General features: G+C 49.7%; 6 protein-coding genes across 6 annotated transcripts; 3 read left to right on the top strand and 3 right to left on the bottom strand.

Moving 5' to 3' along the window:
- Positions 1 to 7,264: 7,264 nt before the first annotated feature.
- On the bottom strand, positions 7,265 to 9,048 carry ALTATR162_LOCUS5256 (uncharacterized protein; the record flags this gene model as incomplete). The annotated part of the gene is made up of 8 exons (XM_043312875.1): positions 7,265 to 7,775; positions 7,834 to 7,988; positions 8,042 to 8,079; positions 8,134 to 8,282; positions 8,336 to 8,545; positions 8,597 to 8,696; positions 8,908 to 8,973; positions 9,033 to 9,048. 8 exons carry the CDS (start codon positions 9,046 to 9,048, stop codon positions 7,265 to 7,267), a joined length of 1,245 nt encoding a protein of 414 aa, XP_043168810.1.
- Positions 9,049 to 10,386: 1,338 nt separating this feature from the next.
- On the bottom strand, positions 10,387 to 10,801 carry ALTATR162_LOCUS5255 (uncharacterized protein; the record flags this gene model as incomplete). Its single annotated transcript, XM_043312874.1, has 2 exons — positions 10,387 to 10,553; positions 10,603 to 10,801. 2 exons carry the CDS (start codon positions 10,799 to 10,801, stop codon positions 10,387 to 10,389), a joined length of 366 nt encoding a protein of 121 aa, XP_043168809.1.
- Positions 10,802 to 12,283: 1,482 nt separating this feature from the next.
- ALTATR162_LOCUS5254 (uncharacterized protein) lies at positions 12,284 to 14,068 on the top strand (the record flags this gene model as incomplete). The annotated part of the gene is made up of 5 exons (XM_043312873.1): positions 12,284 to 12,577; positions 12,627 to 13,190; positions 13,253 to 13,528; positions 13,580 to 13,801; positions 13,853 to 14,068. 5 exons carry the CDS (start codon positions 12,284 to 12,286, stop codon positions 14,066 to 14,068), a joined length of 1,572 nt encoding a protein of 523 aa, XP_043168808.1.
- A 590-nt stretch (positions 14,069 to 14,658) lies between these two features.
- On the top strand, positions 14,659 to 16,313 carry ALTATR162_LOCUS5253 (uncharacterized protein; the record flags this gene model as incomplete). Its single annotated transcript, XM_043312872.1, has 3 exons — positions 14,659 to 15,140; positions 15,193 to 15,380; positions 15,445 to 16,313. The coding sequence occupies 3 exons, from the start codon at positions 14,659 to 14,661 to the stop codon at positions 16,311 to 16,313; spliced, it is 1,539 nt and encodes a 512-aa protein (XP_043168807.1).
- Positions 16,314 to 18,450: 2,137 nt separating this feature from the next.
- Positions 18,451 to 19,254, bottom strand: ALTATR162_LOCUS5252 (uncharacterized protein; the record flags this gene model as incomplete). The annotated part of the gene is made up of 2 exons (XM_043312871.1): positions 18,451 to 19,031; positions 19,092 to 19,254. 2 exons carry the CDS (start codon positions 19,252 to 19,254, stop codon positions 18,451 to 18,453), a joined length of 744 nt encoding a protein of 247 aa, XP_043168806.1.
- Positions 19,255 to 19,984: 730 nt separating this feature from the next.
- ALTATR162_LOCUS5251 (uncharacterized protein) lies at positions 19,985 to 20,710 on the top strand (the record flags this gene model as incomplete). The annotated part of the gene is made up of 1 exon (XM_043312870.1): positions 19,985 to 20,710. The coding sequence occupies one exon, from the start codon at positions 19,985 to 19,987 to the stop codon at positions 20,708 to 20,710; it is 726 nt and encodes a 241-aa protein (XP_043168805.1).
- Positions 20,711 to 20,878: the final 168 nt, after the last annotated feature.

The following is a 20,878-nucleotide window of genomic DNA, read 5'->3' as shown; positions in this document are numbered from 1 at the left end:
GTGCGCCGCCTGTCAGCTGAACAAGATCCCCAGGCATAAGCCATGGGGGCAACTTGTCCCTCTACCAGTGCCAGATACCGCATGGCGGCATTACTCTTGGACTTCGTCACTGACCTGCCGAAGTCACAAGATGATCAAGGAAACATTTGATGCAATCCTTGTTTTGGGTGGACAGGTTCTCGAAAATACGTCCGTTACCCCCCCGTAGCAAAGACGATAACTGCCCGGGGGCGTCGCCGACATCCTACTACGGCAATGTTTCCTGAAGATGGGTCCGCCCGACACATTGGTGTCGGACAGAGGCTCAGTCTTCACCAGCCAGTTCTGGTCAGACATATGCTTCCACCTGAAGATAGACCACCGCCTGAGCACTGCGTTCCACCCTGACAGACGGGGAGACCGAACGACAGAAACAGGAACTGGAAACCTACCTCCGCATCTACATGGGATACCGGCAGGACGACTGGGTCGGCCTGCTGCCCTACACGGGGTACGCATACAACTCGAAAGGAAAACTCTGCACACGGGCAATCGCCCATAAGAGTAGCCTTCGGAACAAACCCCAAGGGGTTTGATGGAGTACCTGATGAGCATTTGGTTGCGAAAACCACCTACATCATGGGCAGAAGGCGGGCCAACACCGGAACTGCGACGGCAGGTCAGCCACCGACTTACAGAGTGGGCGGACATGAGCAGCGCAGCCAAATCTAGTTTGAAAAGCCCAGCGTACGAACCCAAATGGTACAACACGTCTAGACTACCGCTCTACTTCGCGGAAGGCGACTCCCGTCTTGCTTCGATCAAAGAACATTACCACGAGCCGACCCTCCAAGAAGATGGATGCCAGGTACCTGGGACCATTCACGGTCACCAAGAAGATCGGTAGCTGGCATACAGGCTCGCCTCCCTCCGTCGATGGCCCGTATACACCCCGTCTTCAACATCGCACTCCTAGAACCCTGGAACGAAACCCCTTTGAGTTCCTAAGTTCAAACCAGGACCGATCCAGATACCGAAGATGTCTCCCAGGAGACAGATACGAGTAGAAGGCATCCTGGAACACAGGAGACCACGGCAAGAGGCCGGGAATACAAGGTCAAGTGGCTGGGATGGCCAACCCAGGATTGCACCTGGGAACCGGAAGACCACCCTTTGGGCAACTGCGGCAAATCCTCCAGAATACATGGGCCCAACCCAAGGGACGTATCACGGGCACGCGGCGGAGGTAGGCCCAGGGCGGCCCATGGCCCCGCCAACAACTCGTCGCCAGACCCGAGGGTCTGAGAGGGAGGGGGCGCAAGGGAAGCTGTGAGCAACCCCATGTCATGCGCAAAGTAGAAAGCATTACTAGGACAACAAAACCAAGTTCTTAGAAGAAGATGTCATTCTACAAATACACTACGAACCCAGAAGAACCACCAGAGACCTCAGTTACCCTCGGGGGAAATCACCAGCTCCTCCCATCAGGGCATTAGAGGAACGACGTTCAGAGTTGTAACGGCGCTTAGTCGGGAGCTGCCGGCCTCACTCACATTCAGATATGCGCCTGAACCTCATGACCGCCCGGAACCTCACGACCATAGTAGTACCAGCGCTTCTCTCGTCCTAACGCGGTCCATCCTTGGAGAATGAAGCCCTCTCAAGGCCAGCGTCCACCACAACATTGGAAGGCGCGTTCAAACCCTGAGAACCCAAGCCAGCAGTATAGCGCTCAAGGTTGAAGGTGCGGGAGACTTGACGCGCCTTGGCCCACTCAACGTCGGACATCTTAGAGCGGGTAATCTCACGCTTGACCTGGGCGGCATGTTCGGAGAAAGCGGTACGGAGCTCCTTCGCGTAGTCGAAGGCCCGCTTCCAGTACTGCGGATGTTCTGCGGCGTCGAACATCTCCCGCTCTTGTCCCTCCGAGTAGCTACAATCCCCCATGGCGTTGATGCTCTTGCGGGTAGCGTAATCGACGAGGTACATAAGCAGGTTGACGGCGCGGCGGAAGGGAGGATCAACCTATAAGACATTAGCAAAGGGCCATTGCGATGGCAACCAGCACTTACAGGAGAACAACCCGACTTATGAGCCTCGACAACCACTGCAGACACCATGGAGCTGTTACGCTTGCAGAACTCGTCCTCCATGAAGGCCCGGGGAAATCCCTTCACAGTCCCCTCGCTGACCCCGGGCTTGCTGACGGTAACCAGCGCCCAAGGCAAGACTTGGCGGCGAACCTCACCAGCTGAGGCTGGGCTTGCAGGTGCTGAGGCAGGTTATAGATGTGGGACGGGATGCTGCTCGAAGGGGCGGCGCCGGAGATGGTGCTGGCGTGGATGGTCATTGTGGTGTTGATGCGGTAGACTGTTGTTGTCGTTGTGATGAAGGTTGGATGCAGAAAAGATTCCAAAACACTGCAACTTATACCCTATCCCCCGCGCTCTTACATGCCCGAGGGGTCTCCGTAGTCGCAGCGGTGCCTCACCGCTTGCCTCACTATAGGGTCGCAAACACAGCAAAATGCGCTCAACACCCCAACAACACCACGCAAACCTGAGCTACGTGCTGGACAGTTACAAGACAAACAGGCTAAACACCCCATTATTCACCGCGGTGAAGCTGGGAGATAGCTAGGTAATGTAGCTGCGGCCATGGCAACCGAAGTGCGCGGAGCATAGTAAGATTTTTCCTCATGAGGTTTTTCACATGCCCCCAGCGTTTGGGTCGCGGGATGACAACGGGCAGTGATCGGGCTAACGCCGACAGCGACACGGTGACGTGAAGCGCGGGCGTCTAAGCGTAAAAAGTATTGCGCTGACATTGCAAAGACCGTTGTGAGAGTCGGACGACTCTCAAGAAGGGGCTATTGTCACGATGTTCCCCACCACAGGATTCTAGCCACAGACTGGTGAGGCCCCCGGGAACCCTTCGGGGCACCGTCGGATCACACCAGCCACAATCACGTGACGTAGGTATATATCATCCCTCTGAGAGGCTTGATAGCTCCTCAAGGATTCGTCTCAATACAAGCCTATACCGATATCTCAGTGCCTGCCCAACTACTCCTCACACTATCCTAGCACTAAGCAGCGACTGCGAGCGCCTCGTTAGCGAGCTTAGCGACCTACTTAAGCTAAAGCGACGAGCTCTAGGTAGTAAGCTACTCGCAGCTCTTTAACTAGTGAGATCCTAGGTGCGAGCTAGCTATAAACTAACTATTTATAGTGAGGCTAAGCTTTCAGACAAGGAACTTTTAGAAATTTCAATACTTAAGTGGGACAGTTAGCTTAGTAATGTAGTAGTGTTTAGTCCCTTAGCAGTCAAGTAAATCAAGTACTTAGAAGCAAACCAAGCAAGTCAAGCAAGCAACAAATTGCTCCCAAGCAAGTCAAGTTACGCCTACTCTCTAACCAAGCAAGTCAAGTTTGAGGCAGTGACTTGCTTGACTTGCTTGTTGGCAACTGTGGCCACTGCTAGTGCGAGCTAATGACGTGGTCACGACGTTAACATAAAAAAGCATCTCTGTTCTATTACAATTACCGAGTGTCGCAGGCCAAGCGCTGTCGGGAACCTTGTTATTGATAATGCCGTGCGATAACCTCTATATAAGCTAAGCTAGGGTGCTACAACTAATACAATATAAACTCTCTCCTAATTATTCTATCCACAATACCTACACGCAACCATGCGACACTAAGCTTAACAGGCTTGTGCACGCGACGGCGCTGTGCACACTTACCCTACCAAAGCAGTAACTAAGCTTCTACTTACTTTAATACGTGATAGCCCTACTAATATAAGCTTAATTAAGGCTGCGTTTACAGCTATAGAATATTTTAAGCCTAGTGTTACGAGATGCTACGAGCACGTGTTAAAGAGCTTACTAGAACCGCTAATTGTAGCTCCGTACAATATTTAGTATAATATAAGACGTTATATAAGGAAATAGAAGTAGAATGCTGAGGCGGTAAGGATATATAGCTAAGGCCTATGCGTACAGCGCTTAGTCTTAGTTAGCTAATTAGTTGTAAGGACATAGCCTCTCCTTAGCTACTACTTACTACGAGGTTTAGAGCTAAGGAGTGAAAGGCTACGTCTTACTACGAAGGCGCAAACTACTAGACCTTCTACGGCCTAGTACGCCTTCGCTTTGCTTCACTCTCTAGGCTATATAAGTACGCGTACGCTCTGCCTCTTCTAGGCTCTGCGTCTGCTATTTTCTCTACTCCGAATACAAGCTTCTACTCAACCAGTTCGCTCTTCTGCGCGTAAAGTCTGCCTTATAGTAGTAGAGTATTCTAGAGGTCCTCTGTAACACGGGATGGCAGAGGCTGAGCGAGAAGGACGATTATGGTCCAAACATGTTTGCTTCTCTCGCTCACGCCTTGGCCTCTGAACCTGCTCATAATGTGCGCTCCGCGTGTTAGGAGATGGACAAGAATTATTCTCAAGACCTCCCCACCTAGTGTAGTAATCCAGAGCTTTCCCCCACTATTCTCTTGTAGTGTGAAGCAAATACTATTGCCTATAACTACCCCGCACTTCCTCTATTAGAACGGGTGCTTAACACAAGTAGATAGAGTATATTGTTGTCTATTGTGTGTAGTGTTCGTTGTCTGAACTAAGTTTAGCTATTCCTGTTCCTTTTCTACTCTCTCTGTTATCTCTAAGTCTAATAGCTTTTTAGATCTGCAGTTCCCCTAGATTCTCTACTACACTAGGAGGTGTATTAGAGTAGCCCTCCTATAAGACCCTCTAAATAGTGCATTATACGTAAGCTTACTAGCACAAGTTAAGCCTACAAGATAAAGCGGAATACTTTAAAAAGTATTCCTCTGAGGAAAGCTCTAAATTTAATAATCTATCTCCTATTCACATCTATGCTCCTTCTCGTAACAATAGATTTTCACTATCGCATACGCGGCCCATGAAACATCTTAAGGGCCTACAATCGTCTCGGACTGTGGCACCGGCCTCAACTACGCCGCCACCAATATATTTAGCGGAATGGGAACCGGAATCTCGAACACCACCGGGAATGGCTTAAGCCGCAACAACCTGGACCTGCTCCATCTCACAACAGCTCCTCCAATCGGGTACCAACTACGAGCAATCGTAGGCCTCGGCTTACAGGTGCTCAAGGTGCGAGGTTTCAACAGCTTCCACTCAAGCTGGCGATGAGAGAACCATCGCCGCAACAGCGGCACCGACACGAGCAGAGAATCGAGCTAACGAACGCAAAGCAACATTTCGTTTGGCGGTAGGGGATGTTTTCAACTTCTGGTTGCTCAAATGCTGCCTGATTGATGCCGATACGCGGAAGAAGCCGAAAAATGGAGAGCCGATATTTAGAGACAATCGTGTGTTGCTATTTTACCCTGACACTGAAGAATGTGAGGCGTATACTTGGCCGAATAGCATATACGTGGAGGCCAGATATGGAGTTGTTGTGACCAGTTTTGATGGCGACCCACCCGCAACAGTGACTTTCCTTCCAGAATCTTCATATGGTGGCGCAGGAGCCTGGCAAGACGCCAAATAGACTCGTCCCAAGTCGGCAGTGTTTTGTGCAGAACACATCGGCATCATGAATCGATCGCAAACCAAAGTACGTAAGACCTACGAGGCCGCAGTCACCAATTACCTTCGACGCGTACCAGAATCAAGCGTTAAAGTGTCGCGCGATTCCAGGTATTCCTACCGAAATCCTCATCCATACGCTCTATGGGATAATGTTGCAACAGCATACCGCGATGATCCGCACCGACCTACACGCAACACTCTAATAAAGCTATTCGGCTTCAAGACTGTCATCGATGATGGCCGTGCAAGCAATGTAATAAAATTGGAGCCTGAGTGTACGAAGTTTGTATAAGACATCTGGATGAAGTTCATGAGCATTTCCACTCTCAACATGAGTGACCGCCAGAACGTCGATGTTGGCAGATACCTCTGGCTCAATTGTCTTGTCCCAGGTTACCAAGGGTCCCTGCATGCTCCAGAGTTCAACATAACCAACACCGCCATGACCCAAGATGACCAGGTGACCTCCACCGAAGATAACTCCCGGCCGTCTGCTGCCAGACTTGAAGGAAGCACTGTCGTCGAGTCTGAAGGAAACAGTTTCACCAATTCGGAAGGAAACAGAAACAAAGAGGTTTCGCCTACATCTGGAACAAAGAAGCGAAGGGGAAGAACCGCAGATAACACGCTACCTCCGGAGCTTGGAGAACAGCATTTGGCAGAAACTACCGCCTCAAATTCGGAAGATGGGAGGTATGAAACCCTTTCTGTAGGCTCGGACGATATATGAGAGCCAGCCTATAAGCGGCAGAAGACTGATACTGGTATTGGTGGCAAAATTGATGCTAAAGCGGAGGCGGACCTTGATGAGGAGAACGGTTCTTCTGATGTCGGGTAAGGCCATCGGTTCCTGGCATATGATCTGTAGATGGACTGCAGGTACCAACTATCTTTCGCGTGCATGAAAGCGAGTGCAAGACTGGCTCGAAGTGGAAACAACATGAGAAACGGATGCTGGATGCAGAAATCTCCGCGCTTTCGGTTTCTGAATTGCCAAGAGATGGTTGTTTGAGGCTTGGCCAGAGCGTGTAGCGTTGGATGATCTATGAGAGTTACTGTTAGACTGCGACGTACCTCTCGCCGGGTTTGAACGCGCAAATGTATTGTTAATAATGCTGGGAAACGATTTGAGTCGATAGTCTGAGAGCACATAGTGCACTTCGCGTGCATGTGGGTGCTTCATAGAGGTCACGGAAGAAAGGGGTGTCGATGACGCAATGGTGCCAGCCGCCCCTAATCTCCACTGTTCTTGCATTTCCAGCGTAACTGGAGTGGAGACGAATCGTCACTAAACGCCCGATATCTTGTCCCAACCTTTTACAATAGTGGTTGCATTTCTTTTTCTTGGTTGTTGATTTTGGAAACATCAGGAAGGTGTAGATGCGATACCTTTGCCGACTAGCGCCAGTGCTGACCGAAGTACGGTATCGTGTCTGCCAAGCCAACGCTACCCAGCCTTCGCTTTCTCGTCGACCACTACCGTCGCCTCGCACTCACTAGGCTCAGTCGCCCCACGGTCTACGACCACTGTTGTCCTCCTGTCAAGCTATACGGATCGTTAGCATAGGCTTTGTCTTACTATCAACAACAATACTCACCCATCTAACCACGAACGCAAATCCTATGAACACAAATACCACCACTAAAACGTAGGCGAACGAAGTCAGTGCATGTCTCACATGAAGTTCGTTCGGGATCACTTGCCGATCATGGTGATGCTTCCTTTCTTCCAATACGGCACATCTGTCGCTGGGTACATGACGATACCCCACCACGTATACAAAATCTGTCCGCCGAGATTCATGGTATACAGTGTCACGCTCCTCACCGCATCGTCACCTGCTCTCTGGCAGATTGTTGTAGCCCAGCCGTACAGAACAGGATTCACGATAAAACTCGTGCCACTGATGTAGTGCGCTGTGAATATTCCTGCATCTGGAAGATCTCGCACGAGCAGAAGGGAGGCAGTGACAAGTTGCATGACCCCAGCGAAAACGACCATGGGCAGGCGATGACCGGTGCGGTCGATGAAGGTTCCGGCAAAGATCTGGGAGACAATCGCAACAGCCTGAATACCGAGAGGGTAGGTGTTGATAGCGGATTGAGAGAAGCGAGCTTTGTTGTGTTTGAGCCAGAGAAGAAACATGCCCTGGAAGGCGAAAGCTTCGGTCATGGCACAGATGACCGAAAAGGCTGTGAGAACATATCTTAGGAAGAGTCAGCATCGACGCACTAGTATGACTGAAAGGCGTAGTGCCTGCTCACATGGTTGGCGACAAGAGAAGACGCTTAGCAAGGCTTTTGATCTCGATGCTGTGGGTGTTTGCCTTCTTAGGTGGCAGGCGCTCAATTGCTAACTGCCTTTCCTGCTGACTGATATAGGTGACCCTTGTCGACTCTGGGAGATCCGGGAATGTGAACTGCGACCATTGTCAGACCTGAAGCTCAGCCATAGTCAATCAAATCAACTTACAAAGCCAAAAAGACCAACTGGTATCCCCATCAGACCGTCTTAGCGGTATCTGTCAGCAATGCTCATGATAACAGTACACTTCACACACGTACCGATGAGAAACACCCACTGCCAGCCTTTCAAGCCGCCTTTACCTTCCATGGTCTTATGCATAGCCGTCATCATGATACCTGCAAACATACTTCCCACCTGCCCAACTGCAGTAAATATAGCAGTTCGCTTAGCGATCTCGGAAGGCTTGCTACAGAGTATCGTGAGTCTCGTTTCCACGAGAATGTATCTTGTTCGACTTACTACCATGAACCCAATACGTATATCGTACCGCTGTACAGACTTGCCTCCATTAATCCCTGGAAGAACCGTACTGCGCACAGTTGTTCGTACGTCTTGCACGCGGCCGAACACATGGTCAGACCTGACCAGAAGAGGAGGGTGAGTGGAAGCCAGATGCTAGGACGGACTTTCTGGATGATAAGACCGTGAGGAATCTGGCCCACGACCATGCTGAGAAGGTGTTAGTAAGAGCAGCATGACGGACTAGTGCATTAAACGGACCCAGCAGTGAATATCGAGAGCAGAATGCTGTACTGATTGCCTTGCAGATTGACATCTTCCCGTAAACCAGCGACGTAGGCATTGGCAAAAGCTTGACGGTCTGCTACCAATTAGCATGAGGCGTTCTCAATGTGATCTTAGAGCAAGAATTACCGAGGTAATTGAAGAAGTAGCATGCGCAACAATACACCTGTTAACATACTCAGATATTATGCATATTTGACTTCCTGAGAGTACTGACCATGATGAAGATATCTAATCATAGGTGGGTCAGCATAGTTACGTTGTTCTGCGCATGACGATATCCATACCAAGCTTCATAACGAGTTTCCTCTCCATAGCCTTCGTCGCATCGCCAGTACCAGCGGCATTGAGCCCTACATGTCCGCATTAGTAACCAAGTATCCGTACAACTTTTCAAATATGGAATCCTCACATCCTAAAGCACCCATTTTCGCTCGGGTATAGTAGCAGATCAGATAAAGTGAAGATTATCAGATTGATTAAGTGGTACCAATCGCGTACTTTTATTACATCTGATACGACACACGAAGGGCCTAGGCCTAGCCTCGGAGCCGGCGCATTGGCATTAGAAGATTCTTCGCGCTTGCTGCTTGGTGATCGCCGGACCGAGCATCGGCCCGTTGTTAGAACGCTATAGAGCCTTGGCCTTACCATTCAGACCGGAGACTTTAGCCAGAAGAACTACTATGGCGCTCCAATCTGCCCACTTTCTAGTCATAAACCATGTTTACCCTCTTTGCTTACTTTTGGTCTTGAGCGGAAGAGGAACTTCCAAGAGGTTTACCGAAGACTTTTCGACCATGTTGTTGGTAATTGTATCTTGATATGGCTACGTGCATGTGGTTGAGAGAGAACGGCCGCGGCATGCGCGACAGAAGCAGGCGTTGCTTACGGTCGCTTACTCTCCAGCCGGAGAATTTGCCCTGCATAATAGCTACTTCAGTGCGCACGACGACGTTTGATCGCCTTCTAGACATAATACTTGCCCCCAACGCCGTGCTAGGTCGCATATAACATGGTTTCGAAGAGCCCATTCAGAAGCCACCAGACTCACCAAATCATTTTTAACATAAGCAGCCTCTCAGGATCCCGCTTATGTCGCACCTCAAGATTATGAGAGTTTCTCGAGGAATATATAGTCGGGAGCAATATGAAAGAGGACTCTACTGGATTACTGTATTCAGTATCCACGAAAAATAGGAAATTAAACCTAAACTGCTTCGGTAAACACGTCTTCAATTGCTCCGCTATCTATGACTAGCCGACACCTATCGGTGACTATGTAAAAGCCGACATCTGCTTCCCATTTTCTTTCTCCTGTTTCTATTGCTAGTCACGCCCCAGCGACGCAACATCATACTCAATCTCAATGCATGAGCCTTGTCCAGTATACCATACCTCATCTCAGCATGGATGATCGCAATCCACCGAGCCAGGACAAAACGGTGGTCGTCAGTAGCTACAGTCCGAACTGTGGTCAGAACCATACGAATCCCCATTAGATGTCGAACGAGCGCAGCCGTACCTATCTTCATAGTCGTCATCGCTCCTGGGGGCGTACCTATCACTATAATCATCATCGCGCCTAGAGCCGTACCTATCCTCATATTTGTCGTCCCGCCTGGAGCCGTACCGACGCGGAGAATAAGGCCTGGACACCATAGAGCCGCTTCGACTATGTGAAGCAGGCCGAGTAGGCGAGCGGGATCGACGATGAGACGGCGAATTCTGTGCAGATGGATAGACAGGTCCAAATTCGCGGTGATCTAATCCCAGATCATTGCATTGTTGTGGTCGTGCATCCACAGTTTGAGTTTGGAGTGGGAGTTGACTGGACTGCCCAGTTGCAGCACCTTGGAGAGACGCCTCTTGGCAGTCATGTTCTTGGAAACCCATCCTACCTCTGACGTCGATGTTCTGCTGTCCGCTTCCGCTGTTTACGTTCTAGTTGTAGATTGGCGCCATCGTTCGCAGATGCGTACGACCATGCGGACCCTTCAGGGTCTGGCTATGACCACCGGGCCTATTGCCACCAGATGTCTTGTTATGAACATCATTGGAGATGGTAAGCTTCTGTAGGCCGCTGCCTTGTTGCTCGTGGTGTCCGGGTTCGGCAGAAACCGCATACTCAGCTGGCGCAGCAGTGGGAGTATATGACGGTGGAGGGTCAAAGTTGCCCATGACTTTGATGTTTTGCTGGCCGGATCCGCTATTTACGTTCTGGTTGTAGATGGGTGCGCTGCTTGTAAGATAATTGGTAGCAGAGGGGGTTCGAGTGACTGCGAATGACCACCCTTGTCGTTCGTAGAATTTAGGATGTCGTTGTTACGAGCTATCACATATGGAGCATCCAAGTCACCTTGATCACTGCGTCTCTGATCTGAACGCGCGGAACATTCTGGTGCTGAGCGATTAGGCTGTCGCTGTTGCCACTTCGATGGATTGGACGCTGGGAATGTGCAAGCGGATCGCTTTTCGCCAGTTCGGAGAAGCAACTCTCTGCCCTCGTCCTCATTATCTCTATCCAGGTAAATGCCGGATCTACGAGGATCATCATCCCTATCGGAACAGTGACGGGTGAAAGGAGTATTGAAGACTTTCCGGGAATGAGTAGCGAGGCCCAGCATGCGTTCACGATAGCTGACGCACTCTGTCCGCGCTTGCTTTTCGATAGCCTGACATAGATTTTCCGCATATGAGATCTCCGTTCGGGTTGGCAGGCGCTGTTCACACCGGAGCTTGTTAACTAAACGCTGCAGCGAACTATTACTAGAAGTCAGTGTCGCGGTCGAAGTGCGGGTTAGAGTCTTCATGACTGGTATATCTATGTTTTTGGTCTGGGTTGAGTGATTTAGTTGGAAACATGAGTTGATGAAGCGTGGTTGGGCGGTTCACAGGAGCCAGAAGGGGTTTTATCCTTCATAGCTAGAGATGTGACTCTCGTAGGAGTAATTTCACTCTCTTCTATCCTCTCAGTTGTTTGTTCATCAAACACCAACTGTCGAATGCAGAAGAGAAAAGGAGGATGGTTGAGAGTTGGCACGATTGCTTCGGAGATGGCCCGGGGATCCGGAGATTGGAATCTGTAGCTCTCAACACCACGGTGCGTCCTAATTCCAGTCACAAGAGTTTGCATGCAGGACTTGCACCGTAAGCTTATGCTTTCACCAAAAAGTCAATCAATGTTGCATCGTACAATAGAAGATGCGTGCTTGGACCTTATCAACAATATTCCGATGTAACCTCAGTCGGCTTACCTGAAACGTGACGCCAGTTGTTTCCGAACATTCGACGTCATCCTCTTTTCCCCCACCTCCGCATCTGCAGATCACCCAGACACGACGTTCCCACCCCCCACAAAAAGCTCGGCAATGTTACCAATGTACCGTTACATCTTGATCATTTGCCAAAGTTTTGTTACTAACAATGCCCCCGCAATTACTCCGTCAATTATACAGCTCACAGTCTGTTCGCCGGGCAAGCATCTCGACGTTTAATCGCTACACCTTCGGATGACCTGTTCCGCTAGTGAGCATTACAGTGTAGCGAAGAGGGTATAGCAACATGGGGTAAATCCATCGGGTGTTCTGAACGCTTTTGCTGTTTTGTTTCTTTCCAAGATTGCGGCTTGCGTGTCAGTTTGAAGAGGTTGAGACTAACATCATGTTCCACACACCGCACTTCAACTGGTACGGGCGCGGCTTCAAGCTTCGAGCAGCCATCACTATCGCATGCCAATTGGCATTCGTACTCTTTGGCTACGATCAGGGTGTCTTCAGCGGTATTGTCGGCAACGAGGATTTTTTGAACACTTTCGATCATCCGTCGCCTGGTCTCGAAGGGATTATTGTATCCATATACAACCTAGGATGCTTCACGGGATGCATTCTCAGCTTCATGTTCTGCGAGAAGACGGGGCGGAGACTGGCCATGTGGATTGCTATGGTTTGGATTATCGTAAGGGGTTTGTATTTGCTGGTATCGGTATCGCGACTAACAATTATAGATTGGCGGCGCTCTCCAAGCCAGCGCATATTCGGTTCCGCATATGATGGTAGCTCGGTTTTTGACTGGCATCGGAACCGGCATCGAAACGTCGACCGTGCCAATGTACCAATCCGAACTCTGTGAAGCGAACAAGCGCGGCCGACTCGTCGCATCGGAACCTCTTTTCGTCGGTGTGGGAATCGAGATAGCATACTGGTTTGACTACGGAATGTCGTTCACGTCTGGATCAATCGCTTGGCGACTCCCCATCGCATGCCAAGTCGTCTTTGCCATAGTCGTGGTCGTCCTTGTTTTTGGCCTTCCCGAATCGCCCAGATACCTATACGCGCATGGCCGGCAGGAAGAAGCGCTTCAAATTTTATGCGATGTCTACGACGGCACACCCGAAGATCCGAAAATCGAGAAGGAAAATCGAGAGGTACTTGAGGCCCTGCAGGTCGAGCGGGAGCATGGAGAGTACAAATGGTCGCAACTCCTTAAGAAAGATCGTGTGCAGACAGGACGCCGTGTACTCCTCGCGTACGGTGCGCAGTTCATGAACCAAATGGGCGGAATCAACTTGGTAAGGAAAGCTTTTGTGAACTTCATGTGATGCATGTACTGACTTTTGCACCAACGTTGCAGGTAGTCTACTACATAACATCGGTACTGGAGACGAACGTCGGCCTCGACAGGAACCTATCGTTGCTTCTCGGAGGTGTCATCAACTTGATGTTCTTCCTCGGATCTCTCCTTCCAACATTCACACTAGATCGTACTGGCCGCCGAAAGCCAATGATGTGGGGTTCCTTAGGGCTTGGTCTATCGATGATGATGATTGCGATTCTTTTAAGTTTTCGATCAGAAAGTGGTAAAGTCTCGAAAGCTACTGCATCCGCTAGTGTCGCATTTTTCTTCACCGTAAGTGGACCTTTGCTTCTCATGTGGTCATCTGGGACTAACACGCGTGAGTACATGCTCGCGTTCGGTATGACGATGAATTGCATCCCTTGGGTTTATGTGCCCGAAATCCTCCCATTACACGTACGAGCAAAGGGAACGGCTGTGGGCATCTCTGCAAATTGGATCTGGAACTTTTTCGTCGTCATGGTCACACCCACTCTTCTCAACAGCTTGGCATGGAAGGGCTACCTCATCTTCATGGCGCTCAATTTTTCGTTCATACCCCTTGTCGTAGGTTTCCAGAGGCACGCTAAGCTCTCTACCCGCTAACGTGTTCTGCAGTACTTTTTCTATCCCGAGACTGCCAATCTAACGCTCGAAGAAGTCGACTGGCTCTTCTACGAAGGCGATGTTGTGAAGCGAAGCCGACGGGTTGCGAAAGAGGGATGGGAACAAGCGATTGGTACCGATCCTACTGTCATTGTGGAAACAGGTAGTATGTCTAGCGGCAACAAAGCTGAGCAGACAACGGAAAAGACAGAGCATACGTCACCCTAGTATCCAATCAGTGTCAAGCAATTGTACGTCAGAGCGGAGTTTTGATCTACAGATCTATCCGCAGTCTTGTACCCAGCTTCCTCTGCAACGCAAGAGTTTAGAACACAATGATCGAATGTGATGCAGTTACAAGACTCTGAGGGAGGTAGTGAGGGGGAGGGTTTGAGCGGGTGCAAAGCGATGCAACCGCGCAGTGCGCCGCCCTGCTGCCGGCATCGCGAGTTTAGCAAAAGACCATCATACCATCGCGAGTAAAGCCCTATTTAGTATAACGAGGAGTTGTACATTGAGAGTTTGTGTGCGCTATGTCGGTAGTTGTTGAAGCAACAGACCTCGGGTCATACTGCCACATCTGGTGATTGAGGCCGAAGAGACTGGCCCCATTGCGATCACCGATTCGTCAATTTCCGCCCCGAATGTCGCACCACCCACTTTTCGCGCGTCCTTCGCATCTCTTAAAGAAACAAGGAGGGTAGTAGTTGAAAGCCGTGACATCTAGGTAAGCTTTGGATAACAGTGCCTAGCTCGTTGCACACAGTCACTTCGAGAACAATACAGCTTGTAGTCCTCTCTCACGACCTGAGAACGTCATGCGCAGCCTGCCCAAGTACTGGCGCGTAAAAAGAGCAGAGGATGGATCCGGTTCAAACGTACCTGCACCCCGACCAGACTACCGTCATTGGGTCAATCCGATGTGGATGATAAGCTCTTTCATCGCAGGCATTGTTCTTGCTGTCGCACACCACGTCTATTATGCAAAGCTCAATAATATGCTCGTTGGTTCTGCTGCAAGGCAGCAATGGCCTTTAAGGAATACTACCAGTTCTCTGCTTTTGTTGCATGCTGATCATCTTAGATTCGGTACCACATTTGCCTTCTTGTTCAAGGCTTGCCTCGCGAATGCGACAGGCATAGCTTATGTCCAATGGGTTTGGCAACAGTGTCGTCAGAAGGCTATTCAAATAGGCGCAATTGATGCCGCTTTGTCTGTGGATCGCAACATCTTCATGTTCCTCAATCTGGAGTTTCTCGTCAAGTTTCCATTTGCTGTAGGACTCATGGTGATCTTTTGGTACTTCCATCAAGTGACCAGACGGTCCGGTTGTAGCTAACATACGAACAAGGTGCATTCCTATATCATCCCTGATTACTCCAGCAACTTTAGGTGTCGCATCGATGCCGGATGCAACGCTGCATACAGTATCCGCATACCAACCCGCCATTAGTAATTTCGAGAGTGATACATGGTATGTTTACTCACCCCGAGCGTCACAACCAACCAAGTTACAGCAGATGTTCACTGTCATAGCCGGTAGGAGTCCCCGATTGACGAACTGCATGTGAGATATATGCTGACTTCGTACACCACCATGCAGGTACAGGTGAACTGCTTAGACTTAGTCCTCCAGGGAATCTACAAAACATCACTTACACTATAGATTTGATCGTTCCCCTAGTACGCTGTCAAACCAACAATATAACTGTACAACCAACAACTGCCGAGTCCGCCTTTGATCAAGCTGTTCTCGGGCTCGAGGGGAGCATAGTCGCCGAGAGCTCGATCTTCCATCCAGAAAATTTGACTTTCACGGCGGATGCCACTGATTATCGTGGTGAGCGGAACAAAAGAAATTTCCGAGGACAGATTGGTTACTACGCAATGGAGCCTGACGTCCAAACCACATCCAACTACCTTGGCGAACTATGGATCGCTGTTGCAGAAGTATCAGAAGGCAAATATACCTGGCCTAGCACATTCCCAACTTCATATAGCGCCAGCTTCTACACTTGCTTCTTACGAAATACTCCGGTGGCTACCGACGTGTCATTCATGGACAATATACAGACACTGCACGCCATCGCTATAAAAGAGATGGATATGGTCACGTACGATGACGACCGCGTAGCGGGCAACGAAACCTCTGCTAACTGGGCTCTCGATAATTACCAAGCTTTTGGAGACCTACTTTTCGACTTGCTCTCTGGTTTCACGATGGTCAGTGAGGTTGAAGATAGCGATATTGGTTGGAACTGGATGACGACTATGGACCAAACTGTTTTCGGCACGGCTCAAGATTTTGCTGTCATGACGGCTGCATGGAAAGATGGAGGACTTGAGGATTCTGACACTACCCGGGTAAAAAACCTGAGCGCAATCATTGAAGAGTTTTCGTTGAACGCGTCTTGGAGTTTGGTGGCAATGCCGAGATACAAGTGGGTCTCTTCATATTCCAACCGAAAGTAAAGATGTTGTTGCTAAACCCAATTAGCAATCAAGTGCAAGGTCAAGTCACCCAGACTCTTTGGCTCAACAAATACACATACCACCCGAAAAATTTGCTTATCGCATATGGGTACGTGACCACATTCCTGTCCACTGATTCACATGTACCCTTCTGTCCCCACAGAAAGCTGACATCTAGTCCTAAAAGAAGTTTTATTCTATCATGCTTCTTTACCATACTGGCTGGTGGCTACGCGTTCTACACCAGTGGAGACAGCAGCAATAGTCGTTCTCGTCGATCAGTAGAGCCATGCAAGGCTCAGATATCGCAGCACTGTCTGATTCTGAAACAACTAACCCAATAGTGCTCGAGAAGAGAGTTGCCGAAACGAGGATTCGACTACTGAAGGACGGAAATACCCAACGGTTCCGTGTGAACGCAGAGAGCGTAGGCTTGAGGTCAATGTAAATGTAGGAAATAGGACGAACAGGTTTAAGCATGGTTGACAGTGGGTTTGTTAATGCAGCACGTATAGGTTGGTTAATGGGTTGGGGTTGGGTTGGGGTAGGGTTAGGGTTGGGTCATAAAACTATAGGTATACCTAGGTATTTAGCTACTACTGCGATAAAAAGCTATAATATTAGTAGATTCAAGTCTATATATGTTAGCGAATAAATAAGTCGTAACCCAACCCCTACCCAACCCTTGCCCAAGCCTTGACCACCCCTACTCATCTTTAGTTAACCTCAACCCTACCTCTACCCACGCCAAGGATAACCCAACCCCAACCCTACCCAACGCTCCTGTCACCCCTACCCAACCACTAACCCAAGAATGGGTGTACCCAACCCATTTACCAGCCTAAGCGTGTACAGAGCGCTACAGTTTAAGTATGTCAACAAAGCAGGATGCGGGCTGTTGATACGGCTCACTGAAAGAAGCTGCCGATCAAGAGAAGACTAACAGTGAAAGACAACATGGCTGCGAATGCAAGACTGGGGAAGAGAGAATGAGTGAATGCTTGCAGATTAGTCTTTGGCACGCACTCATCTTCTTATATGTATACGAAGCATGCCTCACTAGAGGTATGTGTTTGATGAATTCGCGCCGCCGAGGTTGAGTCGCACATCAGCACGATCAAAGCCGCATGTACGACACAAGGAGTGCTACAACGCTTTTGTCACAGACAGTAGTTCCTGAGCTCGCGAAAACTCATGCGGGCTGCGAGAGACAGTCGCCTGAGGATAGAACCTTGTGAGTGCTCCACGGCCCCGCTGATGGATGGTCCCGGGCCGGATCCGGTCAAACTGTCTGTGTATGGCACGTGCTATCGATCGATGCTGTGGAGTTACAACACACGCTAACGCAGGGCTCCCGTGCCGTTACGAGATTTGGGTAGGGATCCTTCGCGGTCGACACCGGCGTCGATATGACCCGGCTCAGCATAGTCTGCTAATGTTTGTGGTAGGTTGGTAAATGGGTTGGGGTTGGATTACCTAGATAGGTAATAACTAAACTTGAAAGATAAAGGCTAGTTCTAACTTAGCCTAGTTATTACCTATCTAGATAACCCAACCCCGACTCATTTACCAGCCTAGTTTGTGATAACGTTGTGTCGCACGTGCGAGTTTATTTCGCTTTGCCTTGGCATACTGGCAAGAAATTTGCACTAGACTGGCTCTATGCATAATAAAATGAGATCGGATTGGAGGTGTAATCTCAGTACTGCAAGAGTGAGGCACAGTTAGGCCGACTCTTGTATACCTCTGCAAGAGCTTCGGCGACGCCGCGACGGAAAGTGGTATTCTGCCGGTAGGGTTAGTCGAGACTACTTACCCTTGTGAAGGATCAAGCTTCAGACATAATGTAGTCAGTGTATTGGAGTATTTTGGAGTTGTCCCATCGAAACGGGTGCTCGATGCAAGTAATGGTATTAAACTATATGTAGCGATCGATATATGATTTTAGTGGTGGTTCCCCGCGTTTTCTTACTCCACAACCCTTGACGTCTGATCACCTTTCGGCCTGCAATCTCCTCTATGCTCTACCACAATACGTATGAAGCGGTTTCAAATCACAGACAACAAACTCTATAAAGTATTTATCCAAACGTTCTAGGCGCATAATCAATGGATAGTAACTAATGTCGCATGTGCCTCAGAGCCACCATTTCCTAACAAAGGCCCTGTTCTTGATAGCGCTATTGCTTGTGGCAGCTGCCTCAATACTGGCGCTAGTCACACTGGCCGTGATAATTGGTGCAGCGTTCTCTAATGCCTCGAAAACGTTGATGACGCCTTTGCCTCCACAGAACTCCGCTTTGTTACCAGTACAGGGAGTGTTGCAGTCGGCCTGGTTCTTCGCCCACTCACCGCCTACGTAGCTGCTGCACCAACACTGATTCCCTTCTTGCACTCCCGCAAAAGGATAGGCGCGGCGGTAGCAGCTGTTCTTGCAATTTGGGACGCTTAGAGACGCATCTCCGTTGGGATTCATGTTCTGCTCGAGAATTGGGCGGTTTGGGTTCTGAGCGTAGCATCCCAAAGCGTTCCAGGCGGTAGAAGATGGGGCGAGAGATGGGGATTTGCTCGTGCTGGTAGTGGTCACTTCGAAGGAAGTCGTCGTTGTTTCGGTGCTGTCTAATTTTCTTTGCGTGATGACGCAGTAGGATTGCCAATACCAGCCCTTGCAATTAAGGCCGACTGAAGGGTTCCATTCGTTAAACTCTGCTGGAGTGACTGAATAGTAAGGTACAAGATCAGTATGGGTAAGTTGTTAGCTGTACAAAGGGAGCTTACTGCCGTAGAGCTCGCGCACGTATTCGCAAGTTTTGCCTTCGCCGTTGTTGTACCAGTCGATACAGTCCTTGACCGTATCAGGGTCCCATTGGAGGAGCGGATTGCGTGTGGAAGCTGCTCGCTGGATGAACGCCGCAAAGGATAGTGCGAAAGCGGTCCTCATCATGCAAGCTTGCTGACAGATAAAGTTCAAGGAAGAAGTCTTTGAGGGTGAGAAAGATATCAGAGGGAAGTGTACGGCACCCTTTGTGAAGTCAGAAATAAGGGAGAACCCCTGACTCTCGCCCATAAAACAATCTGTTTACTCGTCCCGACTCCCTTGGGCTACTGATGCTCAGTTCTAAAACGCAGGACAGCCGAGCCCTGGAAGGTGACATCGAGCATCCTTCGGCTAGGCCATCTACCTATGTACAGTAACGTTCACAGCTGCAGGGATTCCTGACAGACGCACGTTCTTCGTTCGGATCTGTCGACTAATTTGGAAGGTGTCGCTGTCTCGAGGTGGCTTTTCTGCTTTGCTCATCTCGGTAGAAGGATGCACGCGCCACTATGGAGACGCCTTGTGCACGTGCAAACGTCGCCTCATGCTGTAGCCGCCCCGGCCCCGGCCTCTGCACACCCGCACTTGGTACCTGCATCAGTCTTGGCGCGGAAGCAGGTCGCCCAACATTGAGCCTGACCCTTCGAAAATGCAGTCAGATGAACTTTCGCCACACCGTATTTGATCTGAATTTTTCCATGGTGTAAGGCTGACCACGGAGCGCTTAGCATTAAACACATCCCTCGCTGCGACAGCCTTCTTCACCTGCTTCTTACAGTATATTAGCCCCTTTGCTGCTCACTCCTCCGACTACTAGCGGTAGCGCTAGCTTACTCGGTCGCCATCCTATACCATGACCACTTTTCAATCATTTCCGCGACTTCCTCTGGAGCTCCGAGAGCAAATCTGGAAGGACACCGTCGAACCGCGCACCGTCGACGTCCGGCGTGTTCGAGAGGGAACTCAACGCTATGGCCAGCTGGTCTCGTCTACGCCAATACCAGCCATACTACAGTCCTGCCGGGAAGCCCGAAACCTTGGACTTTACGAGCGAGTCTTCTTTGAGGTTGCCGCAGTAAAGAAATTCAAAGGCAACAACGCGCCCGAGATCGCCATTGAGAGATTCTTCATGCCCGATGAGCAGGGAGAAGAAGGGCCCAAGAAAATAGGCTTCCCCGACACCGAGCAGCGCTATGTCTGGTTGAATCTCGACATTGATATGGTGGACATCGGGGCTTCTCAGTTCTGCAATTACAAATTGATCGCATCAGCAGTCAAGCGTCTCAAGTTTGAGCGAGAGAACGGGGATGAATACTTCTACCATACTGAATCAAATGAACTCATGGAGTTTGTTAACGTGCAAGAGATTCACATAGTCTGCGCAGATGGTTTCTGGATGTGGGCTGGGACTATATGTAACCATGCCTGGCCCTGCGCCGAAGAAAAGCTGGTGTTCATTGACGCATTGGATGGTCGAGTTGCGCGTGGCATTGAATTCGAAACCGTATGTAGACAGATGCTAAAGGACGCTCGGCTAGAAGCTACTGGTGAAGCATATTCTAGTGACGATGAGTCTTGAATCTAAATCAATTGTCTTATCTTTCTTTTAGGTTATCGCTAGAGACATAATCTTGTTGGAAGTGGGAAACATAGAGAGGCATAATTCTACCAATGAGATAATTGTTGGTTACTCCAAAACTATCTGACAATACTGTGACTTAGAACTAAGTCCTAAAGGTGGCGGCCC

This window comes from Alternaria atra (assembly GCF_907166805.1).
Source record: "Alternaria atra isolate CS162 genome assembly, contig: 25, whole genome shotgun sequence".
In the NCBI taxonomy this organism is placed as follows: Eukaryota; Fungi; Ascomycota; class Dothideomycetes; order Pleosporales; family Pleosporaceae; genus Alternaria; species Alternaria atra.
The sequence above is the reverse complement of the archived record's forward strand: the minus strand, read 5'-3'. Positions and strand labels throughout refer to the sequence as shown.